General features: G+C 48.5%; 1 protein-coding gene across 1 annotated transcript in view; it reads right to left on the bottom strand.

The window, feature by feature from the left end:
- The window catches only part of LOC120042429 (actin filament-associated protein 1-like 1), a 57,558-nt gene that overhangs the window by 32,621 nt on the left and 7,806 nt on the right, over positions 1-17,131 (bottom strand). Inside the window, exon 2 of the mRNA XM_038987267.1 lies at positions 2,148-2,273. Coding sequence (XP_038843195.1) covers positions 2,148-2,273 — 126 coding nt within the window. The remainder of the gene's footprint in view (positions 1-2,147; positions 2,274-17,131) is intronic.

The following is a 17,131-nucleotide window of genomic DNA, read 5'->3' on the forward strand; positions in this document are numbered from 1 at the left end:
TCTCCTACCTGTGGGCTGTAGCTGTCTGTCTGTAGTCTCCTACCTGTGGGCTGTAGCTGTCTGTCTGTAGTCTCCTACCTGTGGGCTGTAGCTGTCTGTCTGTAGTCTCCTACCTGTGGGCTGTAGCTGTCTGTCTGTAGTCTCCTACCTGTGGGCTGTAGCTGTCTGTCTGTAGTCTACTACCTGTGGGCTGTAGCTGTCTGTCTGTAGTCTCCTACCTGTGGGCTGTAGCTGTCTGTCTGTAGTCTCCTACCTATGGGCTGTAGCTGTCTGTCTGTAGTCTCCTACCTGTGGGATGTAGCTGTCTGTCTGTAGTCTCCTACCTGTGGGCTGTAGCTGTCTGTCTGTAGTCTCCTACCTGTGGGCTGTAGCTGTCTATCTGTAGTGTCCTACCTGTGGGCTGTAGCTGTCTGTCTGTAGTCTCCTACCTGTGGGCTGTAGCTGTCTGTCTGTAGTCTCCTACCTGTGGGCTGTAGCTGTCTGTCTGTAGTCTCCTACCTGTGGGCTGTAGCTGTCTGTCTGTAGTCTCCTACCTGTGGGCTGTAGCTGTCTGTCTGTAGTCTCCTACCTGTGGGCTGTAGCTGTCTGTCTGTAGTCTCCTACCTATGGGCTGTAGCTGTCTGTCTGTAGTCTCCTACCTGTGGGCTGTAGCTGTCTGTCTGTAGTCTCCTATCTGTGGGCTGTAGCTGTCTGTCTGTAGTCTCCTACCTGTGGGCTGTAGCTGTCTGTCTGTAGTCTCCTACCTGTGGGCTGTAGCTGTCTGTCTGTAGTCTCCTACCTGTGGGCTGTAGCTGTCTGTCTGTAGTCTCCTACCTGTGGGCTGTAGCTGTCTGTCTGTAGTCTCCTACCTGTGGGCTGTAGCTGTCTGTCTGTAGTCTCCTACCTGTGGGCTGTAGCTGTCTGTCTGTAGTCTCCTACCTGTGGGCTGTAGCTGTCTGTCTGTAGTCTCCTATCTATGGGCTGTAGCTGTCTGTCTGTAGTCTCCTACCTATGGGCTGTAGCTGTCTGTCTGTAGTCTCCTACCTGTGGGCTGTAGCTGTCTGTCTGTAGTCTCCTACCTATGGGCTGTAGCTGTCTGTCTGTAGTGTCCTACCTGTGGGCTGTAGCTGTCTGTCTGTAGTCTCCTACCTGTGGGCTGTAGCTGTCTGTCTGTAGTCTCCTACCTATGGGCTGTAGCTGTCTGTCTGTAGTCTCCTACCTGTGGGCTGTAGCTGTCTGTCTGTAGTCTCCTATCTGTGGGCTGTAGCTGTCTGTCTGTAGTCTCCTACCTGTGGGCTGTAGCTGTCTGTCTGTAGTCTCCTACCTGTGGGCTGTAGCTGTCTGTCTGTAGTCTCCTACCTGTGGGCTGTAGCTGTCTGTCTGTAGTCTCCTACCTGTGGGCTGTAGCTGTCTGTCTGTAGTCTCCTACCTGTGGGCTGTAGCTGTCTGTCTGTAGTCTCCTACCTGTGGGCTGTAGCTGTCTGTCTGTAGTCTCCTACCTGTGGGCTGTAGCTGTCTGTCTGTAGTCTCCTATCTATGGGCTGTAGCTGTCTGTCTGTAGTCTCCTACCTATGGGCTGTAGCTGTCTGTCTGTAGTCTCCTACCTATGGGCTGTAGCTGTCTGTCTGTAGTCTCCTACCTGTGGGCTGTAGCTGTCTGTCTGTAGTCTCCTACCTGTGGGTTGTAGCTGTCTATGTCTGTAGTTTCGTACCTGTGGACTGTAGCTGTCTGTCTGTCTGTAGTTTCCTACCTGTGGGCTGTAGCTGTCTGTCTGTAGTCTCCTATCTGTGGGCTGCAGCTGTCTGTCTGTAGTCTCCTACCTGTGGGCTGTAGCTGTCTGTCTGTAGTCTCCTACCTGTGGGCTGTAGCTGTCTGTCTGTAGTCTCCTACCTATGGGCTGTAGCTGTCTGTCTGTAGTCTCCTACCTATGGGCTGTAGCTGTCTGTCTGTAGTCTCCTACCTGTGGGCTGTAGCTGTCTGTCTGTAGTCTCCTACCTATGGGCTGTAGCTGTCTCTGTAGTCTCCTACCTGTGGGCTGTAGTTGTCTGTCTGTAGTCTCCTACCTGTGGGCTGTAGCTGTCTGTCTGTCGTCTCCTACCTGTGGGCTGTAGCTGTCTGTCTGTCGTCTCCTACCTGTGGGCTGTAGCTGTCTGTCTGTAGTCTCCTACCTGTGGGCTGTAGTTGTTTCAGCAGGTTCCTAACAGAGGTCTTCTTCTCCTCAGTAGGAAAGCTCAGAGTCTCGAGGTCCAGCAGCTTCAGCAGAACGTTGAGCTCCGTCACCAGGACCTCCATCGCTAAGGAAAGGGTCAGAAGTTAGAGATCAGAGGTTAAAGGTCAGGGAGAGGCCAGAGGTCAATCGACCCAGCCTAAACAACCGCTGGGTGTGTGACAACTCTCTCTTTGTTACTGTCAATAAACACAGGCACGTACGCATACCCATGCCTCTCTCTCTCTCTCTAGTCCATCTCTGCCCCCCCCCCCGTCCCCGTCCCCCCCGTCCCATCTCTCTAAGGGATAGGAGAAACCCAGTAAAACACTTCCATATATCCATTACGTAGAAACATACCATCATGGTGTACACAAGCATTTCGCTACACCCGCAATAACTTCTGCTAACTATGTGTATGTGACCAATACAATGTGCTGTGATTTGAAAGCCCAGTCAGCTTTTCAGGAGTATATTATTCACATGGGACTAGACCGCTCCCTGTTTTCAGAACAGAACGGAAAGAAACCTTCAGCTCTGCATGCAGGTGTATGCTCCTGAGAGCAGGTCTGTGAACTGTCTGTCTGTCTGTCTGTCTGTCTGTCTGTCTGTCTGTCTGTCTGTCTGTCTGTCTGTCTGTCTGTCTGTCTGTCTGTCTGTCTGTCTGTCTGTCTGTCTGTCTGTCTGTCTGTCTGTCTGTCTGTCTGTCTGTCTGTCTGTCTGTCTGTCTGTCTGTCTGTGTGTGTGTGTGTCTCTTTCTCCACTTCTGTCTCTCTCTGTCTTCCACTCTCTCTCTGTCTCCCACTCGTTCGTAATCTACCTCATCCTTCTCTCTGCTCTCTCATCTGTGTAGGGGAAACCAGATGTCCATTCAATGTCTGTGAGAAAGAGTGGTCTAGGCCAAGACATTCTACCCCCTCTCCTATGATCTCCTCTCTTCCCTCTCCTATGGTCTCCTCTCTCCCTCTCCTATGGTCTCCTCTCTCCCCCTCTCCTATGGTCTCCTCTGTCTTCCTCTCTCCTATGACCACCTCTCTCTCCCTCTCCTATGATCTCCTCTCTTCCCTCTCTCATATGGTCTCCTCTCTCCCTCTCTCATATGGTCTCCTCGCTCTCCCTCTCTCCTATGGTCTCCTCTCTTCCCTCTCCTATGGTCTCCTCTCTTCCCTCTCCTATGGTCTCCTCTCTTCCCTCTCCTATGGTCTCCTCTCTCTTCCCTCTCCTATGGTCTCCTCTCTCTTCCCTCTCCTATGGTCTCCTCTCTCTTCCCTCTCCTATGGTCTCCTCTCTCCCTCTCTCCTATGGTCTCCTCTCTCCCCCTCTCCTATGGTCTCCTCTCTCTCCCTCTCTCCTATGGTCTCCTCTCTTCCCTCTCCTATGATCTCCTCTCTCTTCCCTCTCCTATGGTCTCCTCTCTTCCCTCTCCTATGGTCTCCTCTCTCCCTCTCTCCTATGGTCTCCTCTCTCCCCTCTCCTATGGTCTCCTCTCTCCCTCTCTCCTATGGTCTCCTCTCTCCCTCTCTCCTATGGTCTCCTCTCTTCCCTCTCCTATGGTCTCCTCTCTTCCCTCTCCTATGGTCTCCTCTCTCCCTCTCTCCTATGGTCTCCTCTCTCCCCTCTCCTATGGTCTCCTCTCTCCCTCTCTCCTATGGTCTCCTCTCTTCCCTCTCCTATGGTCTCCTCTCTTCCCTCTCCTATGGTCTCCTCTCTCACTCTCTCCTATGGTCTCCTCTCTTCCCTCTCCTATGGTCTCCTTTCTCCCCTCTCCTATAGTCTCCTCTCTCTCCCTCTCCTATGGTCTCCTCTCTCTCCCTCTCCTATGGTCTCCTCTCTCCCTCTCCTATGGTCTCCTCTCTCTCCCTCTCCTATGGTCTCCTCTCTCTCCCTCTCCTATGGTCTCCTCTCTCCCCCTCTCCTATGGTCTCCTCTCTCTCCCTCTCCTATGGTCTCCTCTCTCTCCCTCTCCTATGGTCTCCTTTCTCCCCTCTCCTATGATCTCCTCTCTCTCCCTCTCCTATGGTCTCCTCTCCCCCCTCTCCTATGGTCTCCTCTCTTCCCTCTCCTATGGTCTCCTCTCTTCCCTCTCCTATGGTCTCCTCTCTTCCCTCTCCTATGGTCTCCTCTCTCCCTCTCCTATGGTCTCCTCTCTCCCTCTCTCCTATGGTCTCCTCTCTCCCTCTCTCCTATGGTCTCCTCTCTCCCTCTCTCCTATGGTCTCCTCTCTTCCCTCTCCTATGGTCTCCTCTCTCTTCCCTCTCCTATGGTCTCCTCTCTTCCCTCTCCTATGGTCTCCTCTCTCTTCCTCTCTCCTATGACCTCCTCTCTTTCCCTCTCCTATGGTCTCCTCTCTTCCCTCTCCTATGGTTTCCTCTCTCCCTCTCCTATGGTCTCCTCTCTCCGCTCTCCTATGGTCTCCTCTCTCCCGTCTCCTATGGTCTCCTCTCTCCCCTCTCCTATGGTCTCCTCTCTTCCCTCTCCTATGGTCTCCTCTCTCCCTCTCTCCTATGGTCTCCTCTCTCCCCTCTCCTATGGTCTCCTCTCTCCCCTCTCCTATGGTCTCCTCTCTCCCTCTCTCCTATGGTCTCCTCTCTCCCTCTCTCCTATGGTCTCCTCTCTTCCCTCTCCTATGGTCTCCTCTCTCACTCTCTCCTATGGTCTCCTCTCTTCCCTCTCCTATGGTTTCCTCTCTCCCTCTCTCCTATGATCTCCTCTCTTCCCTCTCCTATGGTCTCCTCTCTCTCCCTCTCCTATGGTCTCCTCTCTCTCCCTCTCCTACGGTCTCCTCTCTCTCCCTCTCCTACGGTCTCCTCTCCCCCCTCTCCTATGGTCTCCTCTCTTCCCTCTCCTATGGTCTCCTCTCTCCCTCTCTCCTATGGTCTCCTCTATTCCCTCTCCTATGGTCTCCTCTCTCCCCTCTCCTATGGTCTCCTCTCTCCCCTCTCCTATCGTCTCCTCTCTCCCTCTCTCCTATGGTCTCCTCTCTTCCCCCTCCTATGGTCTCCTCTCTCCCTCTCTCCTATCGTCTCCCCTCTCCCTCTCTCCTATCGTCTCCTCTCTCCCTCTCTCCTATGGTCTCCTCTCTTCCCTCTCCTATGGTCTCCTCTCTTCCCTCTCCTATGGTCTCCTCTCTCCCTCTCTCCTATGGTCTCCTCTCTCCCTCTCCTATGATCTCCTCTCTTCCCTCTCTCATATGGTGTCCTCTCTCCCTCTCTCCTATGGTCTCCTCTCTCTCCCTCTCTCCAATGGTCTCCTCTCTCTCCCTCTCTCCTATGGTCTCCTCTCTTCCCTCTCCTATGGTCTCCTCTCTTCCCTCTCCTATGGTCTCCTCTCTTCCCTCTCCTATGGTCTCCTCTCTTCCCTCTCCTATGGTCTCTTCTCTTCCCTCTCCTATGGTCTCCTCTCTCTTCCCTCTCCTATGGTCTCCTCTCTTCCCTCTCCTATGGTCTCCTCTCTCCCTCTCTCCTATGGTCTCCTCTCTCCCTCTCTCCTATGGTCTCCTCTCTCCCTCTCTCCTATGGTCTCCTCTCTTCCCTCTCCTATGGTCTCCCCTCTTCCCTCTCCTATGGTCTCCTCTCTCTTCCCTCTCCTATGGTCTCCTCTCTTCCCTCTCCTATGGTCTCCTCTCTCCCTCTCTCCTATGGTCTCCTCTCTCCCCTCTCCTATGGTCTCCTCTCTCCCTCTCTCCTATGGTCTCCTCTCTTCCTCTCTCCTATGACCTCCTCTCTCTCCCTCTCTCCTATGGTCTCCTCTCTCCCCTCTCCTATGATCTCCACTCTTCCCTCTCCTATGGTCTCCTTTCTCCCCTCTCCTACGGTCTCCTCTCTCTCCCTCTCCTATGGTCTCCTCTCTCTCCTATGGTCTCCTCTCTCTCCCTCTCCTATGGTCTCCTTTCTCCCCCTCTCCTATGGTCTCCTCTCTCTCCCTCTCCTATGGTCTCCTCTCTCTCCCTCTCCTATGGTCTCCTCTCTCCCCTCTCCTATGGTCTCCTCTCTCCCCTCTCCTACGATCTCCTTTCTCCCCTCTCCTATGATCTCCTCTCTCTCCCTCTCCTATGGTCTCCTCTCCCCCCTCTCCTATGGTCTCCTCTCTCCCTCTCTCCTATCGTCTCCTCTCTCCCTCTCTCCTATGGTCTCCTCTCTTCCCTCTCCCATGGTCTCCTCTCTCCCTCTCTCCTATGGTCTCCTCTCTCCCTCTCTCCTATGGTCTCCTCTCTCCCTCTCTCCTATGGTCTCCTCTCTCCCTCTCTCCTATGGTCTCCTCTCTTCCCTCTCCTATGGTCTCCTCTCTCCCTCTCTCCTATGGTCTCCTCTCTTCCCTCTTCTATGGTCTCCTCTCTTCCCTCTTCTATGGTCTCCTCTCTTCCCTCTCCTATGGTCTCCTCTCTTCCCTCTCCTATGGTCTCCTCTCTTCCCTCTCCTATGGTCTCCTCTCTTCCCTCTCCTATGGTCTCCTCTCTTCCCTCTCCTATGGTCTCCTCTCTTCACTCTCCTATGGTCTCCTCTCTCCCTCTCTCCTATGGTCTCCTCTCTTCCCTCTCCTATGGTCTCCTCTCTTCCCTCTCCTATGGTCTCCTCTCTCTTCCCTCTCCTATGGTCTCCTCTCTTCCCTCTCCTATGGTCTCCTCTCTCCCTCTCTCCTATGGTCTCCTCTCTCCCTCTCCTATGGTCTCCTCTCTCACTCTCTCCTATGGTCTCCTCTCTTCCCTCTCCTATGGTCTCCTCTCTCCCTCTCTCCTATGGTCTCCTCTCTCCCTCTCTCCTATGGTCTCCTCTCTCCGTCTCTCCTATGGTCTCCTCTCTTCCCTCTCCTATGATCTCCTCTCTCCCCTCTCCTACGATCTCCTTTCTCCCCTCTCCTATGGTCTCCTCTCTCTCCCTCTCCTATGGTCTCCTCTCTCTCCCTCTCCTATGGTCTTCTCTCTCCCCTCTCCTACGGTCTCATTTCTCCCCTCTCCTACGGTCTCCTCTCTCTCCCTCTCCTATGGTCTCCTCTCCCCCCTCTCCTATGGTCTTCTCTTTTCCCTCTCCTATGGTCTCCTCTCTCCCTCTCTCCTATGGTCTCCTCTCTTCCCTCTCCTATGGTCTCCTCTCTCCCCTCTCCTATGGTCTCCTCTCTCCCTCTCTCCTATCGTCTCCTCTCTCCCTCTCTCCTATGGTCTCCTCTCTTCCCTCTCCTATGGTCTCCTCTCTTCCCTCTCCTATGGTCTCCTCTCTTCCCTCTCCTATGGTCTCCTCTCTCCCTCTCTCCTATCGTCTCCTCTCTCCCTCTCTCCTATGGTCTCCTCTCTCCCTCTCTCCTATGGTCTCCTCTCTTCCCTCTCCTATGGTCTCCTCTCTCCCTCTCTCCTATGGTCTCCTCTCTCCCTCTCTCCTATGGTCTCCTCTCTCCCCCTCTCCTATGGTCTCCTCTCTCCCTCTCTCCTATGGTCTCCTCTCTCCCTCTCTCCTATGGTCTCCTCTCTTCCCTCTTCTATGGTCTCCTCTCTTCCCTCTCCTATGGTCTCCTCTCTTCCCTCTCCTATGGTCTCATCTCTTCCCTCTCCTATGGTCTCATGTCTTCCCTCTCCTATGGTCTCCTCTGTTCCCTCTCCTATGGTCTCCTCTCTCCCTCTCTCCTATGGTCTCCTCTCTTCCCTCTCCTATGGTCTCCTCTCTTCCCTCTCCTATGGTCTCCTCTCTCCCCTCTCCTCACACACAGTAGAATAATATGCTGTGTCTGTGTCTGAATTGATTTCAAATGCCAGCTACTCAGACAGTGTGTGAGGGTCTCTATGTTTCATAAAGATGGAAAAGCACCGGATGGGTAGAGAAGAAAGATGTTATATATGCACACAGACGCAAGATCCCAACCCCCCCCCACCCCCACTCTCTGACCAGTTGTTCTCTGTCAGGCAGATATATATTATATAGTTGACAGTGGGTTGTTAAGCCCATTGGAGGACCACATCAGGAAAATCTGTCTTCAGTTAGGGAGCAACACTGTTCACACACACACACACACACACACACACACACACACACACACACACACACCCACACACACACACACACCACACACACACACACACACACACACACACACACACACACACACACACACACACACACACACACACACACGGCCGGTCAGTTCTCTCTGGTTGACATTATTGATTATGTCAACTGACTTGCCTAGTTAAAAAAATGTAAAAATAAATAAAAGGACACACTGTCCCTTACACAGTGCACTACTACTGAGTCCTATTGGTCCTGGTAGAAAGTAGTGCACTAAGGAAATAGGGAACCATTTGGGACGCAACCTGGGAGATGTCCAGCACTCAGAATAAACTCACTAGGGGACACACACATAGCAGACATGTTAACTACATGCCAGCATTCAGTCACCCACATAGCAGACATGTTAACTACATGCCAGCATTCAGTCACACACATAGCAGACATGTTAACTACATGCCAGCATTCAGTCACAAACATAGCAGACATGTTAACTACAGGCCAGCATTCAGTCACACACATAGCAGACATGTTAACTACATGCCAGCATTCAGTCACACACATAGCAGACATGTTAACTCAGGCAGCATTCAGTAACACAATAGCAGACATGTTAACTACTTCCAGCATTCAGTACACCCATAGCAGACATGTTAACTACATGCCAGCATTCAGTCACAAACATAGCAGACATGTTAACTACATGTCAGCATTCAGTCACAAAACATAGCAGACATGTTAACTACATGCCAGCATTCAGTCACAAACATAGCAGACATGTTAACTACATGCCAGCATTCAGTCACACACATAGCAGACATGTTAACTACAGGCCAGCATTCAGTCACACACATAGCAGACATGTTAACTACATTCCAGCATTCAGTCACACCCATAGCAGACATGTTAACTACATGCCAGCATTCAGTCACAAACATAGCAGACATGTTAACTACATGTCAGCATTCAGTCACAAACATAGCAGACATGTTAACTACATGCCAGCATTCAGTCACAAACATAGCAGACATGTTAACTACATGCCAGCATTCAGTCACAAACATAGCAGACATGTTAACTACAGCAGCATTCAGTCACAAACATAGCGACATGTTAACTACATGCCAGCATTCAGTCACAAACATAGCAGACATGTTAAATACATGCCAGCATTCAGTCACAAACATAGCAGACAGTTAACTACATGCCAGCATCAGTCACACACATAGCAGACATGTAACTACATGCCAGCATTCAGTCACAAACATAGCAGACATGTTAACTACACGTCAGCATTCATTCACGAACATAGCAGACATGTTAACTACATGCCAGCATTCAGTCACACACATAGCAGGCATGTTAACTACATGCCAGCATTCAGTCACACACATAGCAGACATGTTAACTACAGGCCAGCATTCAGTCACACACATAGCAGACATGTTAACTACAGGCCAGCATTCAGTCACACACATAGTAGACATGTTAACTACATTCCAGCATTCAGTCACACACATAGCATACATGTTAACTACATGCCAGCATTCAGTCACACACATAGCATACATGTTAACTACATGCCAGCATTCATTCACACACATAGCAGACATGTTAACTACATGCCAGCATTCAGTCACAAACATAGCAGACATGTTAACTACACACCAGCATTCAGTCACAAACATAGCAGACATGTTAACTACACGCCAGCATTCAGTCACACACATAGCAGACATGTTAACTACACGCCAGCATTCAGTCACAAACATAGCAGACATGTTAACTACACGCCAGCATTCAGTCACAAACATAGCAGACATGTTAACTACACGTCAGCATTCATTCACGAACATAGCAGACATGTTAACTACATGCCAGCATTCAGTCACAAACATAGCAGACATGTTAACTACATGCCAGCATTCAGTCACAAACATAGCAGACATGTTAACTACATGCCAGCATTCAGTCACACCCATAGCAGACATGTTAACTACATGCCAGCATTCAGTCACACCCATAGCAGACATGTTAACTACATACCAGCATTCAGTCACCACATAGCAGACATGTTAACTACATGCCAGCATCAGTCACAAACATAGCAGACATGTTAATACATGCCAGCATCAGTCACACCCATAGCAGACATGGTAACTACATACCAGCATTCACACCCACATAGCAGACATGTTAACTACACACCGCTCAGTCACAAACATAGCAGACATGTTAACTACATGCCAGCATTCAGTCACAAACATAGCAGACATGTTAACTACATGCCAGCATTCAGTCACAAACATAGCAGACATGTTAACTACATGCCAGCATTCAGTCACAAACATAGCAGACATGTTAACTACATGCCAGCATTCAGTCACACACATAGCAGACATGTTAACTACATGCCAGCATTCAGTCACAAACATAGCAGACATGTTAACTACACGTCAGCATTCATTCACGAACATAGCAGACATGTTAACTACATGCCAGCATTCAGTCACACACATAGCAGACATGTTAACTACATGCCAGCATTCAGTCACACACATAGCAGACATGTTAACTACAGGCCAGCATTCAGTCACACACATAGCAGACATGTTAACTACATGCCAGCATTCATTCACACACATAGCAGACATGTTAACTACATGCCAGCATTCAGTCACACACATAGCAGACATGTTAACTACATGCCAGCATTCAGTCACAAACATAGCAGACATGTTAACAACACGCCAGCATTCAGTCACACACATAGCAGACATGTTAACCACACACCAGCATTCAGTCACAAACATAGCAGACATGTTAACTACATGCCAGCATTCAGGTCACAAACATAGCAGACATGTTAACTACATGCCAGCATTCAGTCACAAACATAGCAGACATGTTAACTACATGCAAGCATTCAGTCACACACATAGCAGACATGTTAACTACACGCCAGCATTCAGTCACAAACATAGCAGACATGTTAACTACATGCCAGCATTCAGTCACAAACATAGCAGACATGTTAACTACATGCCAGCATTCAGTCACACACATAGCAGACATGTTAACTACAGGCCAGCATTCAGTCACACACATAGCAGACATGTTAACTACATGCCGGCATTCAGTCACGCACATAGCAGACATGTTAACTACAGGCCAGCATTCAGTCACACACATAGCAGACATGTTAACTACATGCCAGCATTCAGTCACACACATAGCAGACATGTTAACTACAGGCCAGCATTCAGTCACAGACTTAGTAGACATGTTAACTACATTCCAGCATTCAGTCACACACATAGCATACATGTTAACTACATGCCAGCATTCATTCACACACATAGCAGACATGTTAACTACATGCCAGCATTCAGTCACACACATAGCAGACATGTTAACTACATGCCAGCATTCAGTCACAAACATAGCAGACATGTTAACTACATGCCAGCATTCAGTCACACACATAGCAGACATGTTAACTACATCCAGCATTCAGTCACACACATAGCAGACATGTTAACTACATGCCAGCATTCAGTCACACACATAGCAGACATGTTAACTACACGCCAGCATTCAGTCACAAACATAGCAGACATGTTAACTACACGTCAGCATTCATTCACAAACATAGCAGACATGTTAACTACACGTCAGCATTCATTCACGAACATAGCAGACATGTTAACTACATGCCAGCATTCAGTCACAAACATAGCAGACATGTTAACTACATGCCAGCATTCAGTCACACCCATAGCAGACATGTTAACTACATGCCAGCATTCAGTCACACCCATAGCAGACATGTTAACTACATACCAGCATTCAGTCACCCACATAGCAGACATGTTAACTACATGCCAGCATTCAGTCACAAACATAGCAGACATGTTAACTACATGCCAGCATCAGTCACACACATAGCAGACATGTTAACTACATGCCATCATTCAGTCACACACATAGCAGACATGTTAACTACATGCCAGCATTCAGTCACACACATAGCAGACATGTTAACTACACGCCAGCATTCGGTCACACACATAGCAGACATGTTAACTACACACCAGCATGCAGTCACACACATAGCAGACATGTTAACTACACACCAGCATGCAGTCACACACATAGCAGACATGTTAACTACATGCCAGCATTCGGTCACACGCATAGCAGACATGTTAACTACACACCAGCATGCAGTCACACACATAGCAGACATGTTAACTACACACCAGCATGCAGTCACACACATAGCAGACATGTTAACTACACGCCAGCATTCAGTCTTCTACCTCAGGTATTGAATGAATAACAGTTGATCAGTTCTGTCTGCAGTAGCGGTGGTTCAGTGAACCATGCATACTGTATGTTCCAGTGGGAGGCTCTATGTTCCAGTGGGAGGCTGTATGTTCCAGTGGGAGGCTGTATGTTCCAGTGGGAGGCTGTATGTTCCAGTGGGAGGCTGTATGTTCCAGTGGGAGGCTGTATGTTCCAGTGATGAAAGTTGATTATGTTGATGAGGTCAGTTGAAATCAAAAGGAAACTGGGTGGACCCAAACCATTTTTTGGCCCGGGGAGTAGGCTTTAGCTCAATGTCCAAACACTCGGACTGTGTCCCAAACGGCCCTTGTCAAAAGTTGTGCCTGCGTAGGGAATAGGGTGCTGTTTAAGAAACAGACAAAGTCAGACGAGCCAGGTTCGAACCCACTGGGTCAAACATGTGAAACGCATTGAGTTCCCGAACCAGGGGGGCTCAGCGGTGAAACACATTGAGTTCCCGAACCAGGGGGGCTCAGCAGTGAAACACATTGAGTTCCCAAACCAGGGGGGCTCAGCAGTGAAACACATTGAGTACCTGAACCAGGGGGGCTCAGCAGTGAAACACATTGAGTTCCCGAACCAGGGGGGCTCAGCGGTGAAACACATTGAGTTCCTGAACCAGGGGGGCTCAGCAGTGAAACACATTGAGTTCCCAAACCAGGGGGGCTCAGCAGTGAAACACATTGAGTACCTGAACCAGGGGGGCTCAGCAGTGAAACACATTGAGTTCCTGAACTAGGGGGGGCTCAGCAGTGAAACACATTGAGTTCCCAAAGCAGGGGGGCTCAGCAGTGAAACACATTGAGTTCCCGAACCAGGGGGGCTCAGCAGTGAAACACATTGAGTTCCTGAACCAGGGGGGCTCAGCAGTGAAACACATTGAGTTCCTGAACCAGGGGGGCTCAGCAGTGAAACACATGAAGTTCCTAAACCAGGGGGGCTCAGCAGTGAAACACATTGAGTTCCTGAACCAGGGGGGCTCAGCAGTGAAACACATTAAGTTCCTAAACCAGGGGGGCTCAGCAGTGAAACACATGAAGTTCCTAAACCAGGGGGGCTCAGCAGTGAAACACATGAAGTTCCTGAAGCATGGGGACTCAGCAGTGAAACACAAAGACACTTTTTGTTATTGATACACCTTCTACTGGATACACACATTCCTCTCAGCTACAGGGCACTCCCACCAGCATGTGTGTGTGTGTGTGTGTGTGTGTGTGTGTGTGTGTGTGTGTGTGTGTGTGTGTGTGTGTGTGTGTGTGTGTGTGTGTGTGTGCGTTTGTGTGTGTGTGTGTGTGTTTGCGTGTGTTGTGTGTGTTGTGTGTGTGTGTGTGTTGTGTGTGTGGGTGTGTGTGTGTGTGTGTGTGTGTGTGTGTGTGTGTTTAGTCACTGAAACAGGATTTGTTGACATGGTGCCTTCCACCAAGCAAAGAGATTCCTTTCCCAGTCCATGGCCTACAGCTGGCCCTGGCAGGAAACATGGACCAACCAGGGAGGTAATGTGGTCTAATGGCCTAACTGTGAAAGAGAGGGAGGAAGGGAGAGAGATCGAGAAAGAGACAGATAGCATAGATGAGAGAGGGAATAAAGAGAGAGAGAGAACGAGAGAGAGAGAGAGCCTGCCAAGTCAACCAACTGCTTGTCTTTGCTGGCACTCATCCTCGATAGAGGAAGGGACAGTTCGCTATGGTGAATCACTAAAACAATACAGGAATATACTATGGGAAAAGGAACAGCACATCAGAAATCAGCTCAATGTAATTGAAGAATCCATAGACTAACCACTTCTTGGAAATTTGGAGAACACTAAACAAACAACAACACAAATAATGATCTATCCAAAATGGAGCTGTGTGGGTAAACCACTTCTCCAATCTTTTTGGCTCTATAACAAAGAACAAGCAGCAAAAATATATACATGATCAAATACAAATCTTAGATTCAACTATTATAGACTACTAGAACACACTGGATTAGCCAATTACTTTGAACTACAGGACAAAACACAAACCGTCCAACCCAAAAAGGCCTGTGGTGTTGATGGTATCCTCAATGAAATGATAAAATATACAGACAACAAATTCCAATTGGCTATACTAAAACTCTTTTAACATCATCCTTAGCTCTGGCATCTTCCCCAATATTTGGAAAGAAGGACTGATCACCCCAATCCACAAAAGTGGAGACAAATTTGACCACAATAACTACCGTGGGATATGCGTCAACAGCAACAGCAACCTTGGGAAAATTCTCTGCATTATCATTAACAGCAGAGGTACTGAGCAAATGTCAAATTGGCTTTTTACCAAATTATTGTACGACAAACCACGTATTCACCTTGCACACCCTAACTGACAAACAAACAAACCAAAACAAAGGCAAAGTCTTCTCATGCTTTGTTGATTTAAAAAAATCCTTCAACTCAATTTGGTATGAGGGTCTGCTATACAAATTGATGGAAAGTGGTGTTGGGGGAAAAACATATAACATTATAAAATCCATGTACACAAACAACAAGTGTGCGGTTAAAATTGTCAAAAAACACACATTTCTTCCCACAGGGCCGTGGGGAGAGACAGGGATACAGCTTAAGCCCCACCCTCTTCAACATACACTACCGTTCAAAAGTTTGTGGTCACTTAGACATTTCCTGATTTTTGAAAGAAAAGCAAATTTTTTGTCCATTAAAATAACATCAAATTGATCAGAAATACAGTGTTGACATTGTTAATGTTGTAAATGACTATTGTAGCTGGAAACGGCTGATTTGTTACGGAATATCTAGGCGTACAGAGGCCCATTATCAGCAACCGTCACTCCTGTGTTCCAATGGCACGTTGTGTTAGCTAATCCAAGTTTATCATTTTAAAAGGCTAATTTATCATTAGAAAACCCTTTTGTAATTGTTAGCACAGCTGAAAACTGTTCTGATTAAAGAAGCAATAAAACTGGCCTTCTTTAGACTAGTTGAGTATCTGGAGCATCAGCATTTGTGTGTTCGATTACAGGCTCAAAATGGCCAGAAACAAAGACCCTTCTTCTGAAACGAGTCAGTCTATTCTTGTTCTGAGAAATGAAGGCTATTCCATGCGAGAAATTGCCAAGAAACTGAAGATCTCGTACAACGTTGTGTACTACTCCCTTCACAGAACAGCAGAAACTGTCTCTTACCAGAATAGAAAGAGGAGTGGGAGGCCCCGGTGCACAACTGAGCAAGAGGACAATTACATTAGTGTGTCTAGTTTGAGAAACAGATGCCTCACAAATCCTCAACTTGCAGCTTCATTAAATAGTACCCGCAAAACACCAGTCTCAACGTCAACAGCGAAGAGGCAACTCTGGGATGCTGGCCTTCTAAGCAGAGTTCTTCTGTCCAGTGTCTGTGTTCTTTTGCCCATCTTAATATTTTATTTTTATTTGCCAGTCTGAGATGTGGCTTTTTCTTTGTAACTCTGCCTAGAAGGCCAGGTTCTAGTAGGGTGAGGCCGGGTGCTGCAGACTGTCTGTCTCTCTATCTCTCTGCCTCTCTCTCAAAATCTGAAAACTTTGAAAACAAACCTGATTTTGATAAACTCCCATATCTACTGGGTGAAATACCATAGTGTGCCATCACAGCAGCAAGACCTGTTGTGACCTGTTGCCACAAGAAAAGGGCAACCAGTGAAGAACAAACACCATTGTTTACACAACCCATATTTATGTTCGTTTATGTTCCCTTTTGTACTTTAAGCATTTGTACACCGTTACAACACGGTATATATACATAATATGACATTTGTAATGTCTTTATTCTTCTGAAACTTCTGTCTAAAAGGAGCGACGCAGGAGATGAGAAGCAGGTACAGGAGATGAGAAGCAGGTACAGGAGATGAGAAGCAGGTACAGGGATGAGAAGCAGGTACATGAGATGAGAAGCAGGTACAGGGATGAGAAGCAGGTACAGGAGATGAGAAGCAGGTACAGGAGATGAGAAGCAGGTACAGGAGATGAGAAGCAGGTACAGGAGATGAGAAGCAGGTACAGGAGATGAGAAGCTGGTACAGGAGATGAGAAGCAGGTACAGGGATGAGAAGCAGGTACAGGAGATGAGAAGCAGGTACAGGAGATGAGAAGCAGGTACAGGGATGAGAAGCAGGTACATGAGATGAGAAGCAGGTACAGGAGATGAGAAGCAGGTACAGGGATGAGAAGCAGGTACAGGAGATGAGAAGCAGGTACAGGAGATGAGAAGCAGGTACAGGAGATGAGAAGCTGGTACAGGAGATGAGAAGCAGGTACAGGATGAGAAGCAGGTACAGGGATGAGAAGCAGGTACAGGAGATGAGAAGCAGGTACAGGAGATGAGAAGCAGGTACATGAGATGAGAAGCAGGTACATGAGATGAGAAGCAGGTACAGGAGATGAGAAGCAGGTACAGGAGATGAGAAGCAGGTACAGGAGATGAGAAGCAGGTACAGGAGATGAGAAGCAGGTACAGGAGATGAGAAGCAGGTACAGGAGATGAGAAGCAGGTACAGGAGATGAGAAGCAGGTACAGGGATGAGAAGCAGGTACAGGAGATGAGAAGCAGGTACAGGAGATGAGAAGCAGGTACAGGAGATGAGAA

This window comes from Salvelinus namaycush, unplaced genomic scaffold, assembly GCF_016432855.1.
Source record: "Salvelinus namaycush isolate Seneca unplaced genomic scaffold, SaNama_1.0 Scaffold683, whole genome shotgun sequence".
Classification (NCBI taxonomy): domain Eukaryota; kingdom Metazoa; phylum Chordata; class Actinopteri; order Salmoniformes; family Salmonidae; genus Salvelinus; species Salvelinus namaycush.